The sequence below is a fragment of the Cherax quadricarinatus genome, chromosome 4, assembly GCF_038502225.1.
Source record: "Cherax quadricarinatus isolate ZL_2023a chromosome 4, ASM3850222v1, whole genome shotgun sequence".
NCBI classification, from domain to species: Eukaryota; Metazoa; Arthropoda; class Malacostraca; order Decapoda; family Parastacidae; genus Cherax; species Cherax quadricarinatus.
The window spans coordinates 2,174,754-2,199,550 of NC_091295.1; the positions used below are offsets into that span (position 1 = coordinate 2,174,754).

The 24,797-nt window shown below is 43.7% G+C and overlaps 1 protein-coding gene across 5 annotated transcripts in view; it reads left to right on the forward strand.

Moving 5' to 3' along the window:
- The window catches only part of TBC1D23 (TBC1 domain family member 23), a 158,355-nt gene extending 149,132 nt beyond the window's left edge, over window positions 1-9,223 (forward strand). For all 5 annotated transcript variants that reach the window (XM_070093991.1, XM_070093983.1, XM_070093985.1 and 2 more), the window contains 2 exons: window positions 2,031-2,228; window positions 3,981-9,223. In XM_070093991.1, coding sequence (XP_069950092.1) covers window positions 2,031-2,228; window positions 3,981-4,062 — 280 coding nt within the window. In that variant the 3' untranslated portion in view covers window positions 4,063-9,223. The remainder of the gene's footprint in view (window positions 1-2,030; window positions 2,229-3,980) is intronic.
- Window positions 9,224-24,797: the final 15,574 nt, after the last annotated feature.

A 24,797-nucleotide genomic window follows, 5' to 3' on the forward strand; every position in this document is an offset into this window, starting at 1 on the left:
TGGTTCAGTTTTGTCCTGGTTAGATCCCTTACTGAAGTGCTGGATGTGATGGTGACTCTAGTGTTAGTTTGTGCGAGTACCTTGGAAACATTCGGTGCATCCTGGCTATTGGGAGGGATTATAAATGTAGCTCAGTGAATGTTTGGTGTATGTAAGTACATTCTTCGTCAAGAAACTCAGGACTACAAATTCAGTATGCTCTTAGGAAAAATCCGATAAGGATGCCTCTTTCAGTGAGATCATTTTCGTTTGTAGGTTTATGGTAAACTTGAAATCTTAGAGTGTTATCTGCTATGTGAATGAGGATGTCTAGAAAAGGTAGCTTGTCATTGGACTCTTCTTCAAGTGTAAATTGGATAGCCGGTTCAATTGCATTGAGCCTTGCCTGAAGATTCCACACATCAAAATGTTTGAGAGTTACTTTGACATGATACATGGTTGTACAAAGGAATATAATAGTAGAGTGTACATGCCAAAAGCCCCTTGTATGCAGAGTATTTTGGGCAAACTTAAAATTAGCTTAAGATTAATAAGGCAGTAACAGATTAAATGGTCATTAGATGAGTTACAGTGAGTACAAGAGAACTGAGTGTTAATAGGTAATGATGTATAGCTTTAATAAGTCTAATAGAGAAGTTTAGTAAAAAATAATTGATGAGCTCTCAGGAATGGATTAATATCGTAAGGTGGGAGTCCACTGTACTGCTGTTGGTTGTAGGGGTTGCACCTGGGCACCATATAGTTCCATTTTATGCGTCATATCCACATACCATTTCTTTGTTTTTGGTACCGTTTTGAGTTTTAAAGTGGCACACTTCTGTGGATTTATTTCTAACCCCTGCGCTTCCAACTGCCTCAAGAAAAGCTGTAACTGTGCATGAAGACCTTGTTTGGACTCGGCTACTAACACCACATCGTCAGCAAAGGCCAAGGCGGACAGTTTTGACTCTGCCTCAGCTACTGGCCATCCAATCTGTTCATTTAAAGCTAAAAGGGCTTCATTCATAACTATATTAGAGGATACATGAGAAGGGGGGGTCCCCTTGTTTTACCCCTCTACACACTCTCCCCAATACTTCCATTGTTGCATCAACATAAGTTGACATAATATAGTTTATCATCAATGGGGACACCAGAAACAGACTCCAGAAACAGACCTCTCTGGACGGATTTTTTGTGCGACAAGGGTACGGTGACTCAAGCTGATTCTAGTGCCAGTAAAAGACAAAGAAAGGAAGTAACCCTGGATAGGGCTTTGATACCTGAAGTCCTTTTGGAAGGGGATTCCCCTTCCTAACAATAAACTCTCCTCCCACTCCCCTTCTTGCCTTCTTCCATATGCCAACAAGAATCTTCAATAAAGGTATGTAGTGTTCATTTATTATTAAATTTAGTGCTTTATATTTATTTTTCATTGTTTTCTGTATGTAAAACTGTAGTTATTCTTTAAAAAATGTATTTTTTGCTAATATTTTTGGGTGTCTGGAATGGATTATTGGATTTACATTATTTCTTATGGGAAATTACTTCAGTTTTAGGCCATTTCGGATTTAGGCCAACCTTTTGGAACAGATTAATTACAAAAACCTGGGTTCTACTGTATGCAATAATAACTTTAAAACACTTGAAATTTTAAAAAGACCAGAAGAAAGTCATGTGGCCAGCTAGTCCCAGCTTCCTGTGAGTTGCCAGCTACTCACTATCACTCTTAATCTCATTACCTAATATAACATCCTAATAATAATGTCTTAGTCTACTTTAAATCTATCAAAATGCTACACTGAATTTATGGTTTTGTAAAGGTCCTTCTAGGGGGTTCATTAAGATACAAGTTCCTGAAAATAGTGAAGCATCCCTTAAAGGAAGCTGGTTTGATTCTAGTGAAGGACTCTTGATTCAAGGAACTGGAGGTGTTTTCCTCTAGGATCTAACCTAATTACCTCCCATTCTCCAAACACTGTATGAATATAATAAAAATAATAACAATTATTAAAATTATAATGTAATAGCAATAATAAAATGTTCTCTAGCCATCTGGTGTTGATGGAAACGGCACTGTGTGTTCTCCGGGAGTGTGAAGGGCAGGAGGGTGAGGGTCAGATGACAGCACGGAGAACACTGGCCTCCATCGTCAAGATCACGTCCAAGAAGCGACATCCCGACCTCATCACCTTCAAGTATGGCACAACCACTCATGAGGGAGAAGTTACCATCTCAGACATGGATAGGTGAGTCTTGTTTGTGTATTACCAGAGTAGCTTAGAACCTGTTGCCAGAGTACCTTGTAGCACAGTACATGTTGCCAGAGTACCTTGTAGCACAGTACATATTTCCAGAGTACATTGTAGCTTAGTACAAGGTACCAGCATGCATCCTGAAGATGTGTAGCATAACTAACATGATTGCAAACAAACCACAGTATGTGTGGGGTTAGAACCCATGGCAAGTGAGTCGTAAAACTCCAGGCTAGCGTGTAAGCCACTGGGCCAGTGGCTTACATGCAAATGCAAGTTTGTACAGATGAATCTGCAGCCAGGCTGGTGGAAGATTCATCTGTAAAAACTTGCATTTGTGGTCACAATGGTGGCCCATGTTAACCTCCCTGTGGTGTATGAATATACCTAGTTGGATGAATCTTAATGTAGCCAGTTGGCCCAGTGGCTTACACACTGGCCTTGAGTTTTTACGACTTACTGGCCATGGATTCTAACCCTATCCATACCGTGGTTTATATATAGTGTAATACTACATGTATATCAAGTTATGCTGCACACTATGTATTTGATCTTCCTGTGTCACTAGAGACGAGAAATAAAAAAATTTATTATTATTATTATCACACTGGCCGATTCCCACCAAGGCAGGGTGGCCCGAAAAAGAAAAACTTTCACCATCATTCACTCCATCACTGTCTTGCCAGAAGGGTGCTTTACACTACAGTTTTTAAACTGCAACATTAACACCCCTCCTTCAGAGTGCAGGCACTGTACTTCCCATCTCCAGGACTCAAGTCCGGCCTGCCGGTTTCCCTGAACCCCTTCATAAATGTTACTTTGCTCACACTCCAACAGCACGTCAAGTATTAAAAACCATTCGTCTCCATTCACTCCTATCAAACACGCTCACGCACGCCTGCTGGAAGTCCAAGCCCCTCGCACACAAAACCTCCTTTACCCCCTCCCTCCAACCTTTCCTAGGCCGACCCCTACCCCGCCTTCCTTCCACTACAGACTGATACACTCTTGAAGTCATTCTGTTTCGCTCCATTCTCTCTACATGTCTGAACCACCTCAACAACCTTTCCTCAGCCCTCTGGACAACAGTTTTGGTAATCCCGCACCTCCTCCTAACTTCCAAACTACGAATTTTCTGCATTATATTCACACCACACATTGCCCTCAGACATGACATCTCCACTGCCTCCAGCCTTCTCCTCGCTGCAACGTTCATCACCCATGTTTCACACCCATATAAGAGTGTTGGTAAAACTATACTCTCATACATTCCCCTCTTTGCCTCCAAGGACAAAGTTCTTTGTCTCCACTCACCCTTTTCCCCTCATCAATTCTATGATTCACCTCATCTTTCATAGACCCATCCGCTGACACGTCCACTCCCAAATATCTGAATACATTCACCTCCTCCATACTCTCTCCCTCCAATCTGAAAGAAATTGTACCTAAATCTGAAACACGGGCTTTTACTCTGACAAAATTTAGATATAGTGACTAAGTGTGTCAACAGCTTGACCTTCACACCCGAGCTCTGAAGGGACCTGAGCTACTATGTCTGCTTTTAGTTGATAAATTAAGTTGTGCATTAGTGGTTTGACTTAAAAACAAGCAGTGTTAGCATCCCACTGAGTTGCTTTCATATTCTCTTCCTATAATTCACAAATACTCCATCAATACTCTATCACTACTCCTCCAACACTTCTCCCTCACACTATGCAGACTTAGAAAAAGATACTCAATTTTCAGGTTCCTCATACCAAAGGCTGGTGAAGCTACAAAAGTTATCAAGGAGCAGATCATGAAGCAGATGGAAGCTACCAAGACCTAGTTGATTGCCAGTGTAGACTGACACTATCTGAGGTGTGTGTGCGGCGGCGAGCGACTCAACCGCAAGTCTCAGCAGAGAGTGATGCTGTCCAAATAGATGTGTGTGTGTGTGTGTGTGTGTGTGTGTGTGTGTGTGTGTGTGAGAATGTGTGTGTGTGTGTGTGTGTGTGTGAGAATGTGTGTGTGTGTGTGAATGTGTGTGTGTGTGTGTGTGTGTGTGGAAGGTGATGATGTCCAAGGAAGTCTGTGCACAACTGCTCAACCACAAGTCCATCATTTTGGGTTGATTCAGTTTGGGTTTACCTGGGCATGATTTACATATTGGTTGATTGAATTATATTATCATCTTGTATATCTTGAATGTTTTGTGTGCAGTATATAGAATTCATCTCTGTTTCTACTTGTCTTTCACAGGAATTGTTTTAATATCCCGAGTGTGTGTGTGTGCGTGCGTGTATGTGCGTGCATGTATGTGTGTGCGTGTACGTGTGTGCGTGTACGTGTGTGCGTGCATGTGTACTCGCCTATTTGTACTCACCTATTTGTGGTTGCAGGGGTCGAGTCATAGCTCCTGGCCCTGCCTCTTCACTGATTGCTACTAGGTCCTCTCTCTCCCTGCTCCATGAGCTTTATCATACCTCGCCTTAAAACTATGTATGGTTCCCGCCTCCACTACTTCACTTTCTAGGCTATTCCACGGCTTGACTACTCTATGACTGAAGAAATACTTCCTAACATCCCTTTGATTCATCTGAGTCTTCAACTTCCAATTGTGACCTCTTGTGTCTGTGTCTCATCTCTGGAACATCCCGTCTTTGTCCACCTCGTCTATTCCGCGCAGTATTTTATATGTCGTTATCATGTCTCCCCTGACCCTCCTGGCCTCCAGTGTCGTCAGGCCGATTTCCCTCAACTTTTCTTCGTAGGACAATCCCCATAGCTCTGGGACTAGTCTTGTTGCAAACCTTTGCACTTTCTCTAATTTCTTGACATGCTTGACTAGGTGTGGATTCCAAACTGGTGCTGCATACTCCAGTATGGGCCTGCCGTAAATGGTATACAGAGTCTTGAACAAATCCTTACTGAGGTATCGGAACGCTATCCGTAGGTTTGCCAGGCACCCGTATGCTGCAGCAGTTATCTGATTGATGTGCGCCTCGGGAGATATGCTCGGTGTTATACTCACCTCCAGATCTTTTTCCTTGAGTGAGGTTTGCAGACTTTGGCCATCTAAACTATATTGTGTCTGCGATCTTCTTTGCCCTTCCCCAATCTTCATGACTTTGCATTTGGCAGGGTTAAACTCAAGGAGCCAGTTGCTGGACCAGGCTTGTAGCCTGTCCAGGTCTCTTTGTAGTCCTGCCTGATCCTCATCTGATTTGATTCTTCTCATTAACTTCACATCGTCCGCAAACAAGGACACTTCTGAGTCTTTCCCTTCCGTTATGTCATTCACATATACCAAGAACAGCACAGGTCCTAGGACTGACCCCTGTGGAACCCCGCTTGTCACAGGCGCCCACTCTGACACCTCGTCACGTACCATGACTCGTTGTTGCCTCCCTGTCAGGTATTCTCTGATCCATTGCAGTGCCTTTCCTGTTATGTGTGCCTGATCCTCTAGCTTTTGCAGTAACCTCTTGTGAGGAACTGTGTCGAAGGCCTTCTTGCAGTCCAAAAAAATGCAGTCGATCCACCCCTCTCTCTCTTGTCTTACTTCTGTCACCTTGTCATAAAACTCTAGTAGGTTTGTGACACAGGATTTTCCCTCCCTGAAACCATGCTGGTTGTCAATTATACACTTGTTTCTTTCCAGGTGCTCCACCACTCTCCTCCTGATGATCTTCTCCATGACCTTGCATACTATACACGTTAGTGATACAGGTCTGTAGTTTAGTGCCTCATGTCTGTCTCCATTTTTAAAAATTGGGACTACATTTGCCATCTTCCATACCTCGGGGAGTTGCCCAGTTTCAAATGATGTGTTGAAGATCTTTGTTAACGGTACACACAATATCTCTGCTCCCTCTTTAAGGACCCACAGAGAGATGTTGTCTGGTCCCACCGCCTTTGAGGTGTCAAGTTCGCATAGCAGCTTCTTCACCTCCTCCTTGGTTATATGTACCTCATCCAGCACTTGCTGGTGCACCCCCCTGCTCTGATTTCCTGGAGTCCTACTGGTTTCCACTGTAAATACTTCTTTAAATCTTGTGTTGAGCTCCTGACATACCTCCCGGTCGTTTCTTGTGAATTCCCCATCACCCTTCCTCAGTCTGATTACCTGGTCCTTGACTGTTGTTTTCCTCCTGATGTGGCTGTACAACAGCTTCGGGTCAGTCTTGACTTTCGATGCTATGCCATTTTTGTATTGCCACTGAGCCTCCCTTCTTATCTGTGCATATTCGTTTCTGGCTCTTCGGCTAATCTCTTTATTTTCTTGAGTTCTCTGTCTTCTGTACCTTTTCCATTCTCTAGTACACCTAGTTTTTGCCTCCCTACACCTTTGGGTGAACCAAGGACTCGTTCTGTTCTTCCCATTATTTCTGTTTCCCTTGGGAACAAACCTCTCCTCTGCCTCCTTGCATTTTGTTGCCACATAGTCCATCATTTCTTGTACTGGTTTTCCTGTCAGTTCCCTCTCCCACTGAATGTCTTGAAAGAAGTTCCTCAAGCCTGAGTAGTTCCCCCTTTTGTAGTTTGGTTTTTCCCACCCTATTCCTGCTGCTCTCTCCACTTGGAGCTCAACTATGTAGTCGAAGCACAGAACCACATGATCACTAGCTCCCAGGGGCCTTTCATACGTGATATCCTTGATGTCAGAACTACTCAAGGTGAATACAAGGTCCAGTCTTGCTGGTTCATCCTCTCCTCTCTCTCTGGTAGTGTCTCTAACATGTTGATGCATGAGGTTTTCCAGTACCACATCCATCATCTTGGCTCTCCATGTTTCGGGACCCCCCATGGGGCTCCAGGTTTTCCCAGTCAATCTCCTTGTGATTGAAATCACCCATAACTAGTAACTTTGCTCCCCCCATGTGTGCTCTCCTGGCCACCTCGGCTAGTGTGTCGACCATTGCTCTGTTGCTCTCATCGTATTCTCTTGGCCTCCTGCAGTTCTGTGGTGGGTTGTACATTACTGCAATTATCACCTTATGTCCCTCAGACTGGATTGTTCCTACTAAGTAGTCCCTTTCGCCTGTGCCATCCTCCTCCCCCTCTCCTCCCTGTCTTTCCTGAGGATTTGATATCCGGATGGAAAGGTTGAATCTGTTATTATTCTGGTGAGTTTTGTTTCTGTGAGTGCTATTATGTCTGGGGATGTCTCCTTGAATCTTTCGTGCCACTCCTCATACTTATTTGTTATTCCATCTGCATTTGTATACCACACCTTCAACTTCTTTTCTAAGATTGTGGTCTGGGAGGTGTATTGGGGTTGGGGAAGTGGGAGACCTGATAAGGAACTATGGGTGGTTGCTGTGGGGGTGGAGTTTGTAATGCAGTGATTGGGGGCATTGGATGTGGCATGGGTGTTTTGGTTTAGAGTGTTTGGTTGCACTGGGGTTGACCTGGTTGGGAGGCTTCTATAGGAAGTTGTGAGGGAGGCTGTATTTGATCTTCCTGTGTCTGGGATCTCCTGTCTGTCTTCTCCATCCCCTCTCTTTCCTCCTTTCACCTTTGTACCATCTCTCTCTGTTTCTGCCTTTCTGCTTGTGTTCTGTCGCGGTCGAGATACACCTTCCTGTATGCCGGCATGTCCCTTAATCGTGCTTTCTCCTGCAGGATCCTGTTCCGAGTCAATTCTTCCTTGAAGGTCACTTTCACTGGCCAGGTTCTTTTTTTTACAAACCCCCCTATTCTCCGAAAATTTTCCAGCTGGGTCATGTCGTCTTCTATTGCTTTCATGATGCTTTCAATTGCTTTTTTTTTCCCTTGTTTTCTTGCTTCATATGTTTCCCCTTCAACTTCCTGGAGCCCATACACAAAGACTGACCTCACCCTTTCATTCTCCCACTGCATATCCCTGTGTATCCCCTCATTCAATTTGATTTCCTCCATTGCAGCTTTCCTTTCTTCAGTTTCACTAGCTAATGTACTTGGGCTCAGTGGCCTGTCATTTTCCCTTCTCGGCTTTCCCTGGGCTCTGCTGTGGTCTGTTAGGGCCTCCACATATAGCTTAGCTCTTTCATTTACTACAGTCTCCACTGATTGAGCTTCTACATGCAGTTTTGCTCCTTCTTTCCCTACTGTCCCCTTATTTGTGGCTGAGGTAGCAGTCTCTGTTGTCAATCCCAAAATGTTCTTGTTCTTTAGGCTGTTTCAGATTTTTCAGTTCCTCTTCTAAACTCTGTATCCTGGCCTCTGCTGCTTTGACTTGCACCTCCCACTTCCTGCTTTCCATGTCTATCCTCTCTTCCATTCTCATGCTAAGTTCTTCTAGTTTCTTTTCCCATTCATGTTCCATTTTTGTGAGCTCTGCTGCCAAATCTTCCTTTGCAGTTTCCTCCTCCTGTCCCTTGGTTTTTTCTTGTTGCTCTCTGGCAACCCATTTTTGTTTTATCCTGATTGCCTCAGAGTGGGAAACCTATGTAATTCTGTATGTTAGGTTAGTATTGTGTATGTCAGAGTGTGGGGGGGGAGGTAGTGGAGGAACTGTGGCTATGTGGGAGAGTAGTGTGTGTGTGTGTGTGTGTGTGTGTGCGTGCGTGCGTGCGTGCACGTGTGTGCGTGCATGTGTGCATGTGTGCATGTGTGTGCGTGTGTGTGTGTGCATGTGTGTGTGTGCATGTGTGTGTGTGCGCATGTGTGTGTGCATGTGTGCGTGCATGTGTGTGTGTGCATGTGTGTGTGTGTGTGTACTCACCTATTTGTGGTTGCAGGGGTCGAGTCATAGCTCCTGGCCCCTGCATGTGTGTGTGTGTGTGTGTGTGTATGTTTGAGAAGATAATAAATTGTACATATATATATATATATATATGATGCCATATTAGTTGACGTTGTGCTTCCTGGATATTTATTAAAATAATTATGAAGACTTGTTGGTTTCTGTCGATTTTTTTGTTGCATGCAGATCCCAAATACAACACAAGAAAGGAGACCTTGTAACTTGACCTGGTGTGATTTGCAGTGTCATTCTTCATCTAAAATAAATACTTACAAGAAAAGTAATCTTTCAACCTGACCTGACACCCAAGTCACAAATGTACAGGGATGCTCATGGACTTAAGATAAGATAAGATAAGATTTCGTTCGGATTTTTAACCCCGGAGGGTTAGCCACCCAGGATAACCCAAGAAAGTCAGTGCGTCATCGAGGACTGTCTAACTTATTTCCATTGGGGTCCTTAATCTTGTCCCCCAGGATGCGACCCACACCAGTCGACTAACACCCAGGTACCTATTTGCTGCTAGGTGAACAGGACAACAGGTGTAAGGAAACGTGTCGAAATGTTTCCACCCGCCGGGAATCGAACCCGGGCCCTCCGTGTGTGAAGCGGGAGCTTTAGCCACCAGGCCACCCGACTGTCTTACATACCTACTAATTGACTAACCTGACTGACTGACCTATTAATTGGCTGACCTACTAACTGACTTGACCTACAGACTGACTGATAATACCACCACTGATTGTTGTTACTGTGAAGGTCTCAGTGTGCTGTTGTAATGGGAAATAAAGTAGACAGTTAGCCTCCCAAATTCCCAGTGTTTCTAACTCATGGAGCATTCATTGTCTAAATCATAGAATTTGATTACCCAGAATTTTTAATTACAGTTGGGCCCCGCTTTACGGCGTTTCACTTTATGGCATTCCGCTAATACGGTCATTTCAAATTATGACCAAAACTCGATATACGGCTCCCCCCACCTGACTTTCTAATACAGTCACCGTGCCCCACCCGGTTTGTTTACATTCTCTGTGAGATCTGTAAGCACTAAGTCTTGTAGATGAATGGTTCAGAGAACCGACACGTTGATAAATTAGACACATGTGCAATTCTTGGGTATCTTTATTGAGGAAACGTTTTGCCACACAGTGGCTTCATCAGTCCATACATAGGAGAAACTTGAAGAATAGGAGGAGAATGAGGTAATCAGTCCCTCAACCTTGAGTTGATGTGGTCAGTCCATCAATCTTGAATAGAATACAGAATATGGGCGGAGAAGCAGCTTATAAACCGTAGGCAGGAGAGGTGCAGCAGATGTAGGTGGTGTCACATTTGTTCAATCTGGAAGTAGGTCATGCCCAAGGGTTTCTCCTATGTATGGACTGATGAAGCCACTGTGTGGCGAAACGTTTCCTCAATAAAGATACCCAAGAATTGCACGTGTCTAATTTATCAACGTGTTGGTTCTCTGAACCATTCATCTACAATCCTGTCAGACACTGCAACTTCTTGGGATCTTAATACTTGGGAATTCTTCGCTTGCCTAACCCTTGGGCACGACCTACTTCCACATTGAACAAATGTGACACCACCTACATCTGCTGCACCTCTGTATCAGAAATCTTCCATATGAGAATAGACTGAGGGCCCTGAATCTGCACTCTCTCAAAAGACATAGGGGGTATATGATCGAATCTGCACTCTCTCAAAAGACATAGGGGGGATATGATCGATGTGTATAAATGGAAAACAGGAATAAATAAAGGGGATGTAAATAGCGTGCTGAAAATTTCCAGCCAAGACAGGACTCACAGCATTGGTTTCAAGTTGGAAAAATTCAGATTCAGGAAGGATATAGGAAAGCACTGGTTTGGTAATAGAGTCGTGGATGAGTGGAATAAACTCCCGAGTACAGTTATTCAGGCTAAAACGTTGTGTAGTTTTAAAAATAGGTTAGATAAATACATGAGTGGGTGTGGGTGGGTGTGAGTTGGACCTGACTAGCTTGTGCTGCTGGGTCTGGTGCTGTGCTCCATCCTTGAGTGGAGGTGACCAGACTGGGTGGGTCATTGGGCTAATCTGGGGGACGGGGGACATGGACCTGCTCTGCATGGGTCAGTAGGCCTGTTGCGGTGTTCCTTCTTTCTTATGTTCTTATATCCTTCCTGAATCTGAATTTTTCCAATTTAAAACCATTACTGCGAGTCCTGTCTATGCTAGATATTTTTAGCATGCTATTTACATCCTCATTATTAATTCCTGTTTTCCACTTATACACCTCAATCGTATCACCCCTAATTCTACGCCTTTCTAGAGAGTGCAGATTCAGGGCCCTCAGTCTATCCTAATAGGGAAGATTTCTGATACATGGGATCAACTTTTTCATCCTCCTTTGTACGTTTTCCAGTGCATTTATATCCATCCTGTAATGTGGTGACCAAAACTGCACAGCATAATCTAAATGAGGCTAATCAAAGATATATAGAGTTGAAGAACAACTTGAGGACTTCTATTATTTATACTTCTTGATATGAAGCCAAGGATTCTGTTAGCTTTATTGCAAACACTTCTGCACTGTTGCCTTGGTTTCAGATTACTGTTAACCAGAACTCCAAAATCCTTTTTGTAATCTGTAATATTAAGATTTACATTATTTAGTTTATATGTGGCATGGTTATTTTCCTGCCCAACATTTAGAACTTTGCATTTTTCTATATTAAACCACATCTGCCACTTCACTGACCACTGCATCAGTATTCAAATAATCCTGGAGTGCTCTAATGTCCTCATTAGAATGAATTGGATGGCCTATTTTGGTGTAGATAAAAACATCAGTAATTTGGAGGTCAAACGAGTCAGCATGGATGACAGAGGAAATAATGACTGGTTTGAGCATCACTTTATTCCAGAAGTCAAGTTTTGCCTGCACAGCAAGAACCTTACATTCAAGGTTCTCTTCATTCTTGATGATTTCTGTACTCATCCACAAGCTTTGCTGGACATCACCCCACATGTAAAAGTTGTATTTTTACCTCCAAGTACAACATCTTTAATACAACCACTGGATCAGGGAGTTGTTAAGTCATTTATGTGTAACTACACAAAAGAAAGTTATGGAAGAACTAGTTGCACTTCAACTTGGCAGTACCAAGTTTCTGGAATAAATTTAACATTGCAGATGCTATCAGCTATGCTAGAAGTGTATGGAATGAAGTGCCCCAGTCAACATTAAATGCAGGCTGGGGAAAGTTATGCCCTTCTGTAGTTAATTCTTTCACTGTTTTTCCCTTGCTTGAGAGTCAGGTTCTGGAAATTGTTCAGCTGGAAAGGAGATTACTAGGTGATGGTTTTGAAGATATGAATGAGGATGTGAATGAGCTCTTAGAAGATGACGATGATGACGACAGGAATCTAGAGGAAATGTTTGCAGAGCTTGATGCACAGATACAAGGGAGCCACATAACAGAAGAAGATGAAGAACCTGAAGAAAAACAGTTAACATTGCAGCAGTTACGTGAGCAGTTCCATATTATTGGTAAAGTTGCAGACTTTTTCACTGAAGAGGACCCTGACAAATCTAGAAACAGTGCTTTGAAATGGGGTCTAGACCAGCTGATGATGCCTTACCATCAGCTGTATAATGTACTGCAGGGTAAAAGAGCCCAGAGATCCAATGCAGGATTTATGCACACTCCAATGCAACCATCGACTTAGTACCAGAACCTCTACCATCTAGTTCTGCCAACAACCAACATCCATCCACCTCAGCCCAGTAGGGCCACACCATCCATATGCACTCTCTTCACAATCATCCACAAACACCAGCATCCACAATTTAAAGGTAAGAAATATTATTATTTCTGTTGCATTTGTAGTCTTGAGCAGTAAAAACGTAATATAATACGACAATGAACATACAATTACACATTCGTTTTTATTTTTGTAAGATCTGTTGGTCTAAAAAAATTTGTTTGGCTTTTTGGGGGCGCCCAGGAATGTAACCCTATTTTTTCCCTACATTCTTCAGTTTATCTAACACGGCATTTTCAGGAACGTAACTTCTGTGTAATATAATGGTCTTCTTTGTGCATATATATACATGTGTGATTCATATGTAGATGTCACAGAACTTCAGGAGGATTTAGACAAACTTAGTTCCTGGTCAGAATAGTGGCAGATGCAGTTCATTGTAGATAAATGCAAAGTTCTGAGGCTCGGGAATGTTCATAACCCTAGCACTTATCAACTGAATAATGTAGAACTTAGCCATACAGAATGTGAAAAGGATTTGGGGGTTATGGTAAGTAGCAATCTTAAACCAAGACTGCAGTGCCTAAGTGTATGTAATAAGGCAAATAGATTACTAGGATTTATATCAAGAAGTGTAAGGAACAGAAGTTCAGCGGTTATACTACAGCTCTATACATCATTAGTAAGGCCTCACTTAGATTATGCAGCTCACTTCTGGTCTCCGTATTACAGAATGGATATAAATTTGTTAGCAAACATTCAATGTTGAATGACAAAATTAATACATATCATTAGAAATCTTCCATATGAAAAAAGATTGAAGACACTTTAATTACATTCACTTGTAAGATGAAGAATGAGGGGAGACATGATCGAAGTGTATAAGTAGAAGATGGGTATTAACAAAAGGGACATAAATAAGGTCTTGAGGCTGTCTCTCCAAGAGAGAACCCACAATAATGGATTCAAATCAGATAAGTTTAGATTTAGAAAAAATATAGGGAAGTAATGGTTTGGAAATAGTGTAGTTGATGAGTTGATATAGTTGATGCCTAGTAGGGTTATTGAAGCTAAAACCTTGGGTAGTATTATGAACACAGATAAGAATGCCTGTGACCTGGTCGCAATGGGTTTGGAGCAAACACTCGGCAGTAATATTTAACTTGTATTTCCTTCACCATATATATATATACAATTATGTACAGGAATTGAATATAAGTGTACCACACAGTGACAAAGAATGACAAAGACAGAAGCCAGAGAGAAAGAGCACCATACTTAACCAGCTAGAGGCAAGTCTGGCAAATGCTGACCATGAGTAAACCACATTGCCTCAGCATTTGGTGAGCTCACCTGTGATTGGACAATGAACCAAGATAGAGTGGACCCCTGAATTTTGTGAGTCTCAAGTTTTGTGAATTTCCAGTATCGGCAACTTTTTTGTCAAAATATAGCCTCAAGTTTTGTGATTTGCCTCAAAATTTGGCGGTCATACGAAACGCATCTGAGCTCCAAGCGGCCCAGCGGCTGCGCGCACACAAAAGCTCCCACAGACCATTCAGTGTCAGTGTGGCATTGTTTCTGGGTGAGTGACCATCACCCCACGTGTTCATACGATACTTTTCATGATAATCCATTCTTTTTTTGTGCTGGCAACTGCTATATAAGCCACCATGGAGCCAAAGAAAGCTTCTAGTGCCAACCCTTTGGTAAAGGTGAGAAACACGATAGAATTAAAGAAAAAGTTTGTAAAAAAATATGAAAGTGGTGGTAGTAGAGGGTGTAGTGGTTGTGATGGTGGTAGAGGGTGTAGTGGTAGTGATGGTGGTGGAGGGTGGTAGTGGTTGTGATAGTGGCAGTGATGGTTGTAGAGGGTGGTATTGATGGTAGAGGGTGGTAATGGTTGTGATGGTGGTATTGGCTGTGATGGTGGTAGAGGGTGGTAGTGATGGTGGTAGTGGTTATGATAGTGGTAGAGGGTGGTAGTGATGGTGGTAGAGGGTGGTAGTGATGGTGGTAGAGGGTGGTAGTGGTTGTGATAGTGGTAGAGGGTGGTACCAGTTGTGATGGTGGTAGTGGTAGTGATGGTGGTAGTGGTTGTGATGGTGGTAGAGGGTGGTAGCAGTTGTGATGGCAGTAGAGGGTGGTGGTGGTGGTAGTGATGGTGGTAGAGGGTGGTAGTGGTTGTGATGGTGGTAGAGGGTGGTAGTGGTTGTGATGGTGGTAGAGGGTGGTAGTGGTTGTGATGGTGGTAGAGGGTGGTAGTGGTTGTGATGGTGGTAGAGGGTGGTAGTGGTTGTGATGGTGGTAGAGGGTGGTAGTGGTTGTGATGGTGGTAGAGGGTGGTAGTGGTTGTGATGGTGGTAGAGGATGGTAGCAGTTGTGATGGCAGTAGAGGGTGGTGGTGGTGGTAGTGATGGTGGTAGAGGGTGGTAGTGGTTGTGATGGTGGTAGAGGGTGGTAGTGGTTGTGATGGTGGTAGAGGGTGGTAGTGGTTGTGATTGTGGTAGAGGGTGGTAGTGGTTGTGATGGTGGTAGAGGGTGGTAGTGGTTGTGATGGTGGTAGAGGGTGGTAGTGGTTGTGATGGTGGTAGAGGGTGGTAGCAGTTGTGATGGCAGTAGAGGGTGGTGGTAGTGATGGTGGTAGAGGGTGGTAGTGGTTGTGATGGTGGTAGAGGGTGGTAGTGGTTGTGATGGTGGTAGAGGGTGGTAGTGGTTGTGATGGTGGTAGAGGGTGGTAGTGGTTGTGATGGTGGTAGAGGGTGGTAGTGGTTGTGATGGTGGTAGAGGGTGGTAGCAGTTGTGATGGCAGTAGAGGGTGGTGGTGGTGGTAGTGATGGTGGTAGAGGGTGGTAGTGGTTGTGATGGTGGTAGAGGGTGGTAGTGGTTGTGATGGTGGTAGAGGGTGGTAGTGGTTGTGATGGTGGTAGAGGGTGGTAGTGGTTGTGATGGTGGTAGAGGGTGGTAGTGGTTGTGATGGTGGTAGAGGGTGGTAGTGGTTGTGATGGTGGTAGAGGGTGGTAGTGGTTGTGATGGTGGTAGAGGGTGGTAGTGGTTGTGATGGTGGTAGAGGGTGGTAGTGGTTGTGATGGTGGTAGAGGGTGGTAGTGGTTGTGATGGTGGTAGAGGGTGGTAGTGGTTGTGATGGTGGTAGAGGGTGGTAGTGGTTGTGATGGTGGTAGAGGGTGGTAGTGGTTGTGATGGTGGTAGAGGGTGGTAGTGGTTGTGATGGTGGTAGAGGGTGGTAGTGGTTGTGATGGTGGTAGTGGTTGTGATGGTGGTAGAGGGTGGTAGTGGTTGTGATGGTGGTAGAGGGTGGTAGTGGTTGTGATGGTGGTAGAGGGTGGGAGTGATTGTGGTAGAGAGTAGAGCTGCAAGAGCTCTCTGGATAGTTTTTTTGTGCGACAGGGGTCCAGTGACTCTCAAGCTGGTCCTAGTGCCATTAAAAAACGAAGAAGGGAAGTAACCCCGGATAAGGACTTCGGTACCTAAAGTCTTTATGGAAGGGGATTCCCCTTCCAAACAGTAGTGTAACTTCTCCATCCTCTCCCCTTCTCCCGTCTTCCATACACCAACAAGAGTCTTCAATAAAGGTAAGTGTGATGATGATATTGTTTTATATACTTGATTTCTCATTCTTTTCTGTATGTAAATCTATATTTAATCTATAAAAAAAATAATTTTTGTTAATACTTTTGGGTGTCTGGGATGGATTAATTGGATTTACATTATTTGTTATAGGAAAAATGGTTTTGACATTTGTGAATTTCGACTTTTGGCAGACTCTCTGGAACGGATTAATCACGAAATTTGGGGGTCCACTGTACTGATTTAATGACGGGCGCCCAAAAAAATCATCAGACCCTTAGCACCCAGTTTGCTGGGTGGGAGGCAGCCTATATGAGAGTGTGTACATATGCTGAATAAATGTAACATACTCTTTGCATGCCACAGGTAGTTTCAAATTTAGGTTGGATAAATACACGAGTGAGAGGGGCTGGATTTGGGTGCGACTTGCACATGAACAAATAGAATTATCAAAGCTTATTGCCTCTTCAAGGAGGGATCCTTGACATGGTGAAGGGGCTCTTGGTCTGAGGAATTAGACTTTTTGGTCTCCTTCCTCAGACTGACCCTAATTACCCCCCAATCCCCCTTTCCCTCTCCCCATTCCCCCTTTCCCTTTCATCCTCTCCCCATCCGACCCCTATCTCCTTCCTGTTTTCAGCCTTTGGGATTCTTCCCACAGGCACTCTAGTTCCTAGGTAGGAGGAAGGGTGATAAATTAGACACATATACAACTCTTGGGAATCTTCATTGAGGAAACGTTTCGCCACACAGTGGCTTCATCAGTCCATACGAAGGAGAAACTTGAAGAACAGGAGGAGAATGAGGTAAGCAGTCCCTCAACCTTGAGTCGATGTGTTCAGTCCATCAATCTTGAATAGAATACGGCATATCAGCGGAGAAGCTGCTTATAAACCATATGGCAGGAGAGGTGCAGCAGTCATAGGTCGTGTCACATGTGACACGACCTATGACTGCTGCACCTCTCCTGCCATACGGTTTATAAGCAGCTTCTCCGCTGATATGCCGTATTCTATTCAAGATTGATGGACTGAACACATCGACTCAAGGTTGAGGGACTGCTTACCTCATTCTCCTCCTGTTCTTCAAGTTTCTCCTTCGTATGGACTGATGAAGCCACTGTGTGGCGAAACGTTTCCTCAATGAAGATTCCCAAGAGTTGTATATGTGTCTAATTTATCAACATGTCGGTTCTCTGAACCATTCATCTACAAGGAGGAAGGGTACCATGGTCCATCCCATTCTGTTGAGGCCCATAGTGATTTTTTTTTTTTTACACAGGGTTAAGGATCCCTAGCTTTATCGACAAGCTATTTACAGGTTAAGGATTCCTAACATTATTGGCAAGCTAAGAGCTGTTACCTACATCAGCTCATTTGAAAGCATTTTTATTGTTATAAGACATTCAAGTATGGAACAGGATGAAGTTGGAACCATTTGTGGACCAGCATTTTCATTTGATCAACTGACTTTATCTCGTTGACATCATTATGCTGTACGAACGTGTTCCATACTCGAGTCATCCTGGGTATACTATATGATCTCAGATGGAGTGATGTTCTGGAGAAGGGTACAGCCAGAGTGGAATTACTGGTTTCTGCCCATCTTGTGGCATAAAAGCTTGTTTCACGCTGTCCTTGAAGTGGATCCAAGCGTGGTACTTTGACAATATTGGCCTTGTACATAACAGTAAGGCCACCCACATCCCTCCTGTGTTGAAGGCTCTGCTGAAATGACAGATCTATCCAGGATTGGTCCAGGCGAGAGATGAGACGTCTTGCTCTGTTCTCTACTCTTTCAAGCAGTCGCAGATGAGAGGGGGGCAGGCAAACCAAGAAAGCGGAGCATACTAAAGGTGTGAGCGTACTTGTGCCTCATACAGAATCTTGCAACCCCTACTATCAAGCAGATGCGAGATATGGCAAAGTGCTGTAAGCTTCCTGGCTGCCTTGTTTGCAAGATTTACAACATGGTTCTTCATGGTCACTTTGGAGTCAAATTTCACCCCAAGGATATCAACTTCTTCCTCAGGTGTCAACACCCTCCCATTCATCCTTACTACTGCACCAGCATTACCATCATGGTGCCTAGAGACCATCATCATTTGCATTTTCTCAGGTGCAAATGTTACTTGCCATCTATTTCCCCAAGCTGATATAGCTCTTAGTTGGTGAGTGATGTAGCTTAGAGCAGCTGGCATTTCTTCTCTTGGATAAGTGAATGTCAGTGTATAGTCGTCTGCATATGCATGGGATTCTGGGATGAGATGAAGGTCATTGAAGTAGACATTCCATAACAATGGTCCCAGCACACTTCCTTGTGGAACACTTGCCCCTATAGGATGTCTTGCTGATTCCGTTCCATTGAGAACTACCCTTAGAGATCTACTATGAAGGTAATCACTGAGGAGACATAGTGTAGAGCCTGCAATTCCCAGTGTAGTTTGCTGTGGAATCTGAATTACCAGGGAATGTCCCACTTCTTCTCTGGTCTTCCAGGGGATGGCTTTGGGTGTCTTTCGGGTGACAGGTGTATCTCTGGAAGCTGCCTTTCGGATTCTATGGGGTGGTAGTTGAAGACGGCATGCTTTGTGGTGGGTATGCGGCTGCCCTCTCTTTTGTCCACCGAGGTGGCTCAGTAGATGTGAGGTTGATATCCCAGGTTGCAGGTTTACTGGCATGAAGGGTAGGGTATGGCATGGGTTTCATGCCGCATATGCATTACGTGCAGTGCTGGGGCCCTCTTTGGTGTGGAGGGGGATTTACGGCACTTGTATTCCTCCTAGGAGCTATCCCTCCATGTTCCCCCTTTTTTCTTTTTTCTTTATTTTTTTTTCTTTTTTTTTTTCTAAAAACTAAAAGAAAGTGACATAACCATGGAGTTCCAAACCCATGAAACAGCTTCCCCTGGGCCATTCTCTACTACTGCACCTTGTTCCAACCCTGCCTTGTTATTTGACCACTCTTTGGACATTTCTTAAGCCCCTGTACCTCCTGCTAGTGCTGTTTTGTCACCTGCTCTAGGTACCAGGGTTCTGCCTGGCTCCTTCGATACATCTGACCTCTGCACTTCTTTGACCATGCTTCCAGCTTCTCCCTCTACTGTACAGTGATTTTCGGATCACCCACCCATCCCACATCAAACCAACTCCGGTCCCACACCTTAATGCCCAAGACCATTTCCTGATTATACTCCTTCACTTCCTCTCGTTCTGTCCAGAAAAGACTGGCACGGCACTCCCTTCCCTTACACGCTGTTTCAAAATACACAATGGGCTAAGTTTTTTACTCTACGACCAACTTTTTCTCCTGACTATCTTTCCAATCATAGTATTGGCAAGGTGCTCCTATGCCATGTTGGTAGAGATATATCCTTTCATGCTCTCAAGAGCAGTACACGCATTGTCATGGTCCAGGATGCTAGCCAAGCTCGCAACCTTTCCTTACAACCATAGATGCTATTCCTGTAACTATTGAAAAACATCATTCTCTCAATTCTTGTAGTAGTACAGTGGACCCCCGCATAGCGAACGCCTTGCATAGCGAACATTCCGCATAGCGAACGCTTTGATCGCTAAAATTTTGCCCCGCATAGTAGACAAAAACCCGCTCAGCGAACTTCGTCCGAGACGCGTCCAATGTGCGGCCTCAGCCAGCCTCACATGTGCCGCCTGTCCCATTGTTTACCAGCTAGCCTCCGCGGTAACATTCAAGCATACACTCGGAATATTTCGTATTATTACAGTGTTTTCGGTTCTGTTTGTTGAAAATAAGTGACCATGGGCCCCAAGAAAGCTTCTAGTGCCAACCCTGTGGTAAAAAGGGTGAGAATTAGTATGGAAATTAAGAAAGATTTTGAAGGGTTTGGGGCTAACCCTGAGAAGCCTATGCCAGTTGTGGAATCCATTGTGCCTACTTCAAAAATTAAGGAAATGTGTGCACAGTGGGTTGAACTGCAAACCTTTATGGATGAAAATCACCCTGACACAGCTGTTGCAAGGCGTGCTGGTGACTATTTCAATGACAATGTTATGGCCCATTTTAGACAAATCGTAAAGGAACGGGAGGTACAGAGCTCTATGGACAGAAAGAAGTCCAGTGACTCTGAAGCTGGTCCTAGTGGCATTAAAAGAAGAAGGGAAGTAACCCCGGAAAAGGACTTGCCTCCTCAAGTGTTAATGGAAGGGGATTCCCCTTCTAAACACTAACACTCTCTCTCCCCTCCTCCCATCCCATCAATCATCACCAGATCTTCAATAAAAGTAAGTGTCATGTAATTGTGCATGCCTTTTTCAGTTTGTGTGTACTAAAATTAACATTTTTTTGTGGTAAAAAAATTTTTTTTTCATACTTTTGGGTGTCTTGCACGGATTAATTTTATTTCCATTATTTCTTATGGGGAAAATTAATTCGCATAGCGAACATTTCGCATAACGACCAGCCCTCTTGCACGGATTAAGTTCGCTATGCGGGGGTCCACTGTACTGTCATTCTGCCTCATACCATTGTCCAACAGAATTTCCAGACGTGGTGATGACATTCTGGAACGGCTTGAGCTCCAAAACCTTCTAATCCTCAATGTAGATATGCATGTCCTCCCTGCATGCAGGCAGAGACAATACCTTTACAGTGTAGCTTGCTTAACTTTTGACTGTCATGAGCTTCTGTCCTCGGTTTATATTGTGGAACACCATTTACAAGTTCCAAAGGTGATCCCTACACCACAACAGTGTAGAAATTGCTGGCATTTTGGTCATCCAGCGAAATATTGCAGCAGGTCCATGGCCGAATGCCAGTCTCTGGTGCTGACGACCATACCAATACGTCTTGTAGTCTACCTCCCTCTTGCCTTAATTATTATGAGGCTCACCCATCTTACTCTTGCTGTTGCCAAGTTTACTTAAACGAGCGAGAAATCCATTGTCTCAAAGAGGCAGGAGGCTTCCCATATGCTATGGCAGTCTCATCTACGCCTCCAGGGAAGATATCTCCGTATTTCTTATTCTCATGTTACTAAACGTCCCCCCATCCCTGGGGTCCCAACTTCCACAGCCTCATCTGTGGTGACCCCTTCCACAGTCACCCCTGTCTCTAATTCTTTTGCTGTCCTGGACTCAGAGGTCCCTACCTCGACACCTCATTCTGTTCTCACCTCTTCCTCTTTCTCACTCAGAAGTTTCTGTACCTACAAGACCTTATACAACTCCTCCCCATCGCCCCTCTACTTCTCCGAAGTCCAAAAAATCCCCATTGTTTAAATCTCCTTTAACCCCTCCTTCCCTTCTACCTGTACATTTTTCCTTTCCAGTCTCCATACCTGGTTCTTCACCTCTAACTGGCTCTGTTACGAGTGTGGAGGTTCATCCTCCTCCTTGTACAGTACCTTCCTTCCCTGTCCCCTCCCAAGTTTCTTCCTCTTTTACCCCAGCCCAGGTCGCTTCCTCTCCTGTTCATCCCCCAAGCTTCTCCAGTTCCCTCTACCCTTTTGTCTCCCCCCTACTTTGGCACAGTCCATCGCCACCCGGATCTTTATTCACCCTCCTCCTATCATCTTCAATATTGTACCACATACAACGTCCTTGTCCTCTGAAACACTTAAAGCTATCTCAGAATATATTGAGGAGACTAGACCATTGATGGACACCGATCCACCTCTGGTTCTTCCTCTTCACTCTTCTCTGTCTGCACAGCTCCTTTCTCTGCAGCATCCCAGTCGAAGAATTGAGACACTTATGCAACAAATGGGAATCTTTATTGAAGAAATGTTTCGCCACACAGTGGCCTCATCAGTCCAATACAAAATAGAAATGGGTAAGGAGAGGAGGAGATTGAGGTAATCAGTCCCTCAGCCTGGAATCGATGTGTTCAGTCCATCACTCTTGTAGGAAGTACAACATAAGAGTGATGGACTGGACACATCGATTTCAGGCTGAGGGACTGATTACCTCGATCTCGTCTTCTCCTTACCCAATTCTACTTTGTATTAGACTGATGAAGCCACTGTGTGGCGAAACGTTTCTTCAATAATGATTCCCATATGTTGCGCAAGTGTCTCAATTCTTCAACTTGTCGGTTGTCAAAACCACTCATCATATCTGTCAGACACTGCACCATGGGATCTTGGTACAAAGACTTCAACGCTTGTCCAACCTACCTATGTTGATGACTTTGCTATAGCTTGTACAGGCAATGACTGTCACCTCATTGCAGTTTCTCTCCAGCATGCATGCGGTCAACCATGTTTCCAATTGGGGCACTACTCATGGGTTTAAATTTTCTAGTACTAAAACTCGCCAAATTACTTTCACTAGACGTTCTGTCATCTCTGATCATCCATTGTACCCATATGGCTCGTGTATCCCAGAACGTGATACTGTCAGGTTTCTCAGCCTTCTGTTTGACAGTAGGTTATCCTGGAAACCTCACTTTACCTCTCTGAAGGCAACCTGTCATAGCCGGCTGAACCTCCTTAAATCCATCGCTCATCTTTCGTGGGGGCTGATTGTAGAACTCTCCTTCGACTACATTCAGCCCTAATTTTACTAAAACTCAATTAAGGTGACCAGATATATTCAGTGGCCTCTCCTGCAACTCTCTTCAGCTTTAATCCCATCCATCACCATGGATTACGTTTATGCCTCAGCGTTATTCGCTAAGGCATACGAATAGGATGGGAGCGAGTACTGTGCCTTGTGGAACAGAGCTTTTCACCATAGCTGCCTCAGACTTTACTCTGTTTACTATTGCTCTGTGTTCTGTTTGTTAGGAAGTTATAGATCCATCTACCAACTTTTCCTGTTATTCCTTTATCACGCATTTTGTGCGCTATTACACTGTGGTCACACTTGTCGAAGGCTTTCGCAAAGTCTGTGTATACTACATCTGCATTTTCTTTATCCTCTATAGCATCTACAACCTTGTCATAGTGGTCTACTAGTTGGGATAGGCATGAGCGACCTGCTCTAAACGTCTGTTGCCCTGGGTTGTATAACTGATGGGTATTTAGGTGGTTGCTGATCTTGCTTCTTAGGACCCTTTCAAAGATTTTTATGATATGGGATGTTAGTACTGTCGGTCTGTAGTTCTTTGCAATTACTTTACTGTCACCTTTGTAGAGTGGGGCTATGTCTGTTGTTTTTAGTGAGTGTGGGATGACCCCTGTGTCCATGCTCCTTCTCCATAGAATGCTAAAGGCATGTGACGGTCTTCTTGCAGTTCTTGATGAACACGGAGTTCCATGAGTCTGGGCCAGGGGCAGAATGCATGGGTATGTCATTGCCTTTTCAAAGTCTTGTCCTGTTAGGATAATATGAGAGATTTTTGAGATGATCAGATTATGGGTTTGTCATAAAGAATTAATTGAGATTGTCGCCCCTTAGTCTGGGTAGCGGCTCGCTGAACACTGAGTCGTATTGGGACTTTAAATCTCATTTCTTTGCTGACATCTTTGTTTGTCCCATCTTGCCTAAGCAACGGCCCAATACTGGATGTTGTTTTACCCTTAGATTTGGCATCAGGGAAGTTTTTTAAATTTCTTTATGGCTTTTAAGTTTTTCTTGAGAGTCTTGTCTCTTGTAAGATTCCGTTCAATATTTGCTATTTCTCTAACCAGTGCCTCCCTTCTTATTTCAGATATATTGGTCCCTTTCAGCAGCTCTGTGATTCTTCACCTTCATCTGTATAGGGAGTCTCTCTCTCTTTCTAGTTTACATCTTTTCTTTCTTTTTCGTAATGGAATGTGCCTTGAGCAGAAATCATGTGCCACAGAATTAATTTTTTCTAGGCAAAGGTTCAGAGTTTTATGACTCGTGCCATGGGTTCTAACCCCACCTGTACCCTGGATTTGTTTCACTATATCAAGATCCCAAAATGTTGCTGTGACTGACAAATATGATGTAATTGGTTTAGATAACCGACAGTTTGAAGACTGAGACACTTGTGTAACATAGGCTGAGGGACTGATGACCTCAAGTCCTCATCTTCTACCATTCTTATGTGTTATGGACTGAAGAAGCCTCTGTATTCTACTCTTGGGAAACGTTCAGATGGTGCCCTTGAGAGTGAAGACATCTTTATTCATGGAATTTCAGCTATTTTCTCCTTCCTCGGATCCAACCTCATGACCTATTCCCCATACACAGTATGAACCATACTGGAATAATATTTATTAATAAATATAATGATACTTATTTGGAAATTCTTTCTTATTGTCTTCATTAATAATAAAAATCATATGCATTTGACTTATAATTATTTTGTTTTAATCATAGGGAAGCACTAGACCCGTATGGTTCATATAGTGACTACAGTGTAGGTTTATATTCACTGGGCCATGTAACCTTGTGTAGTTCCACACTATAGTTTACTGTCAAGGGACAAGCAATATGATCTTGTTGGGACTCAGTGGTATAGACGTTATCTCTTCAAAACAGGAAAAATAAACATGAGAAAGTGACGTGGAAAGTAACTGAGATGACAGAGAGGAAAAGTTCATTCCAAGGATTGGTAGAAGTAAGA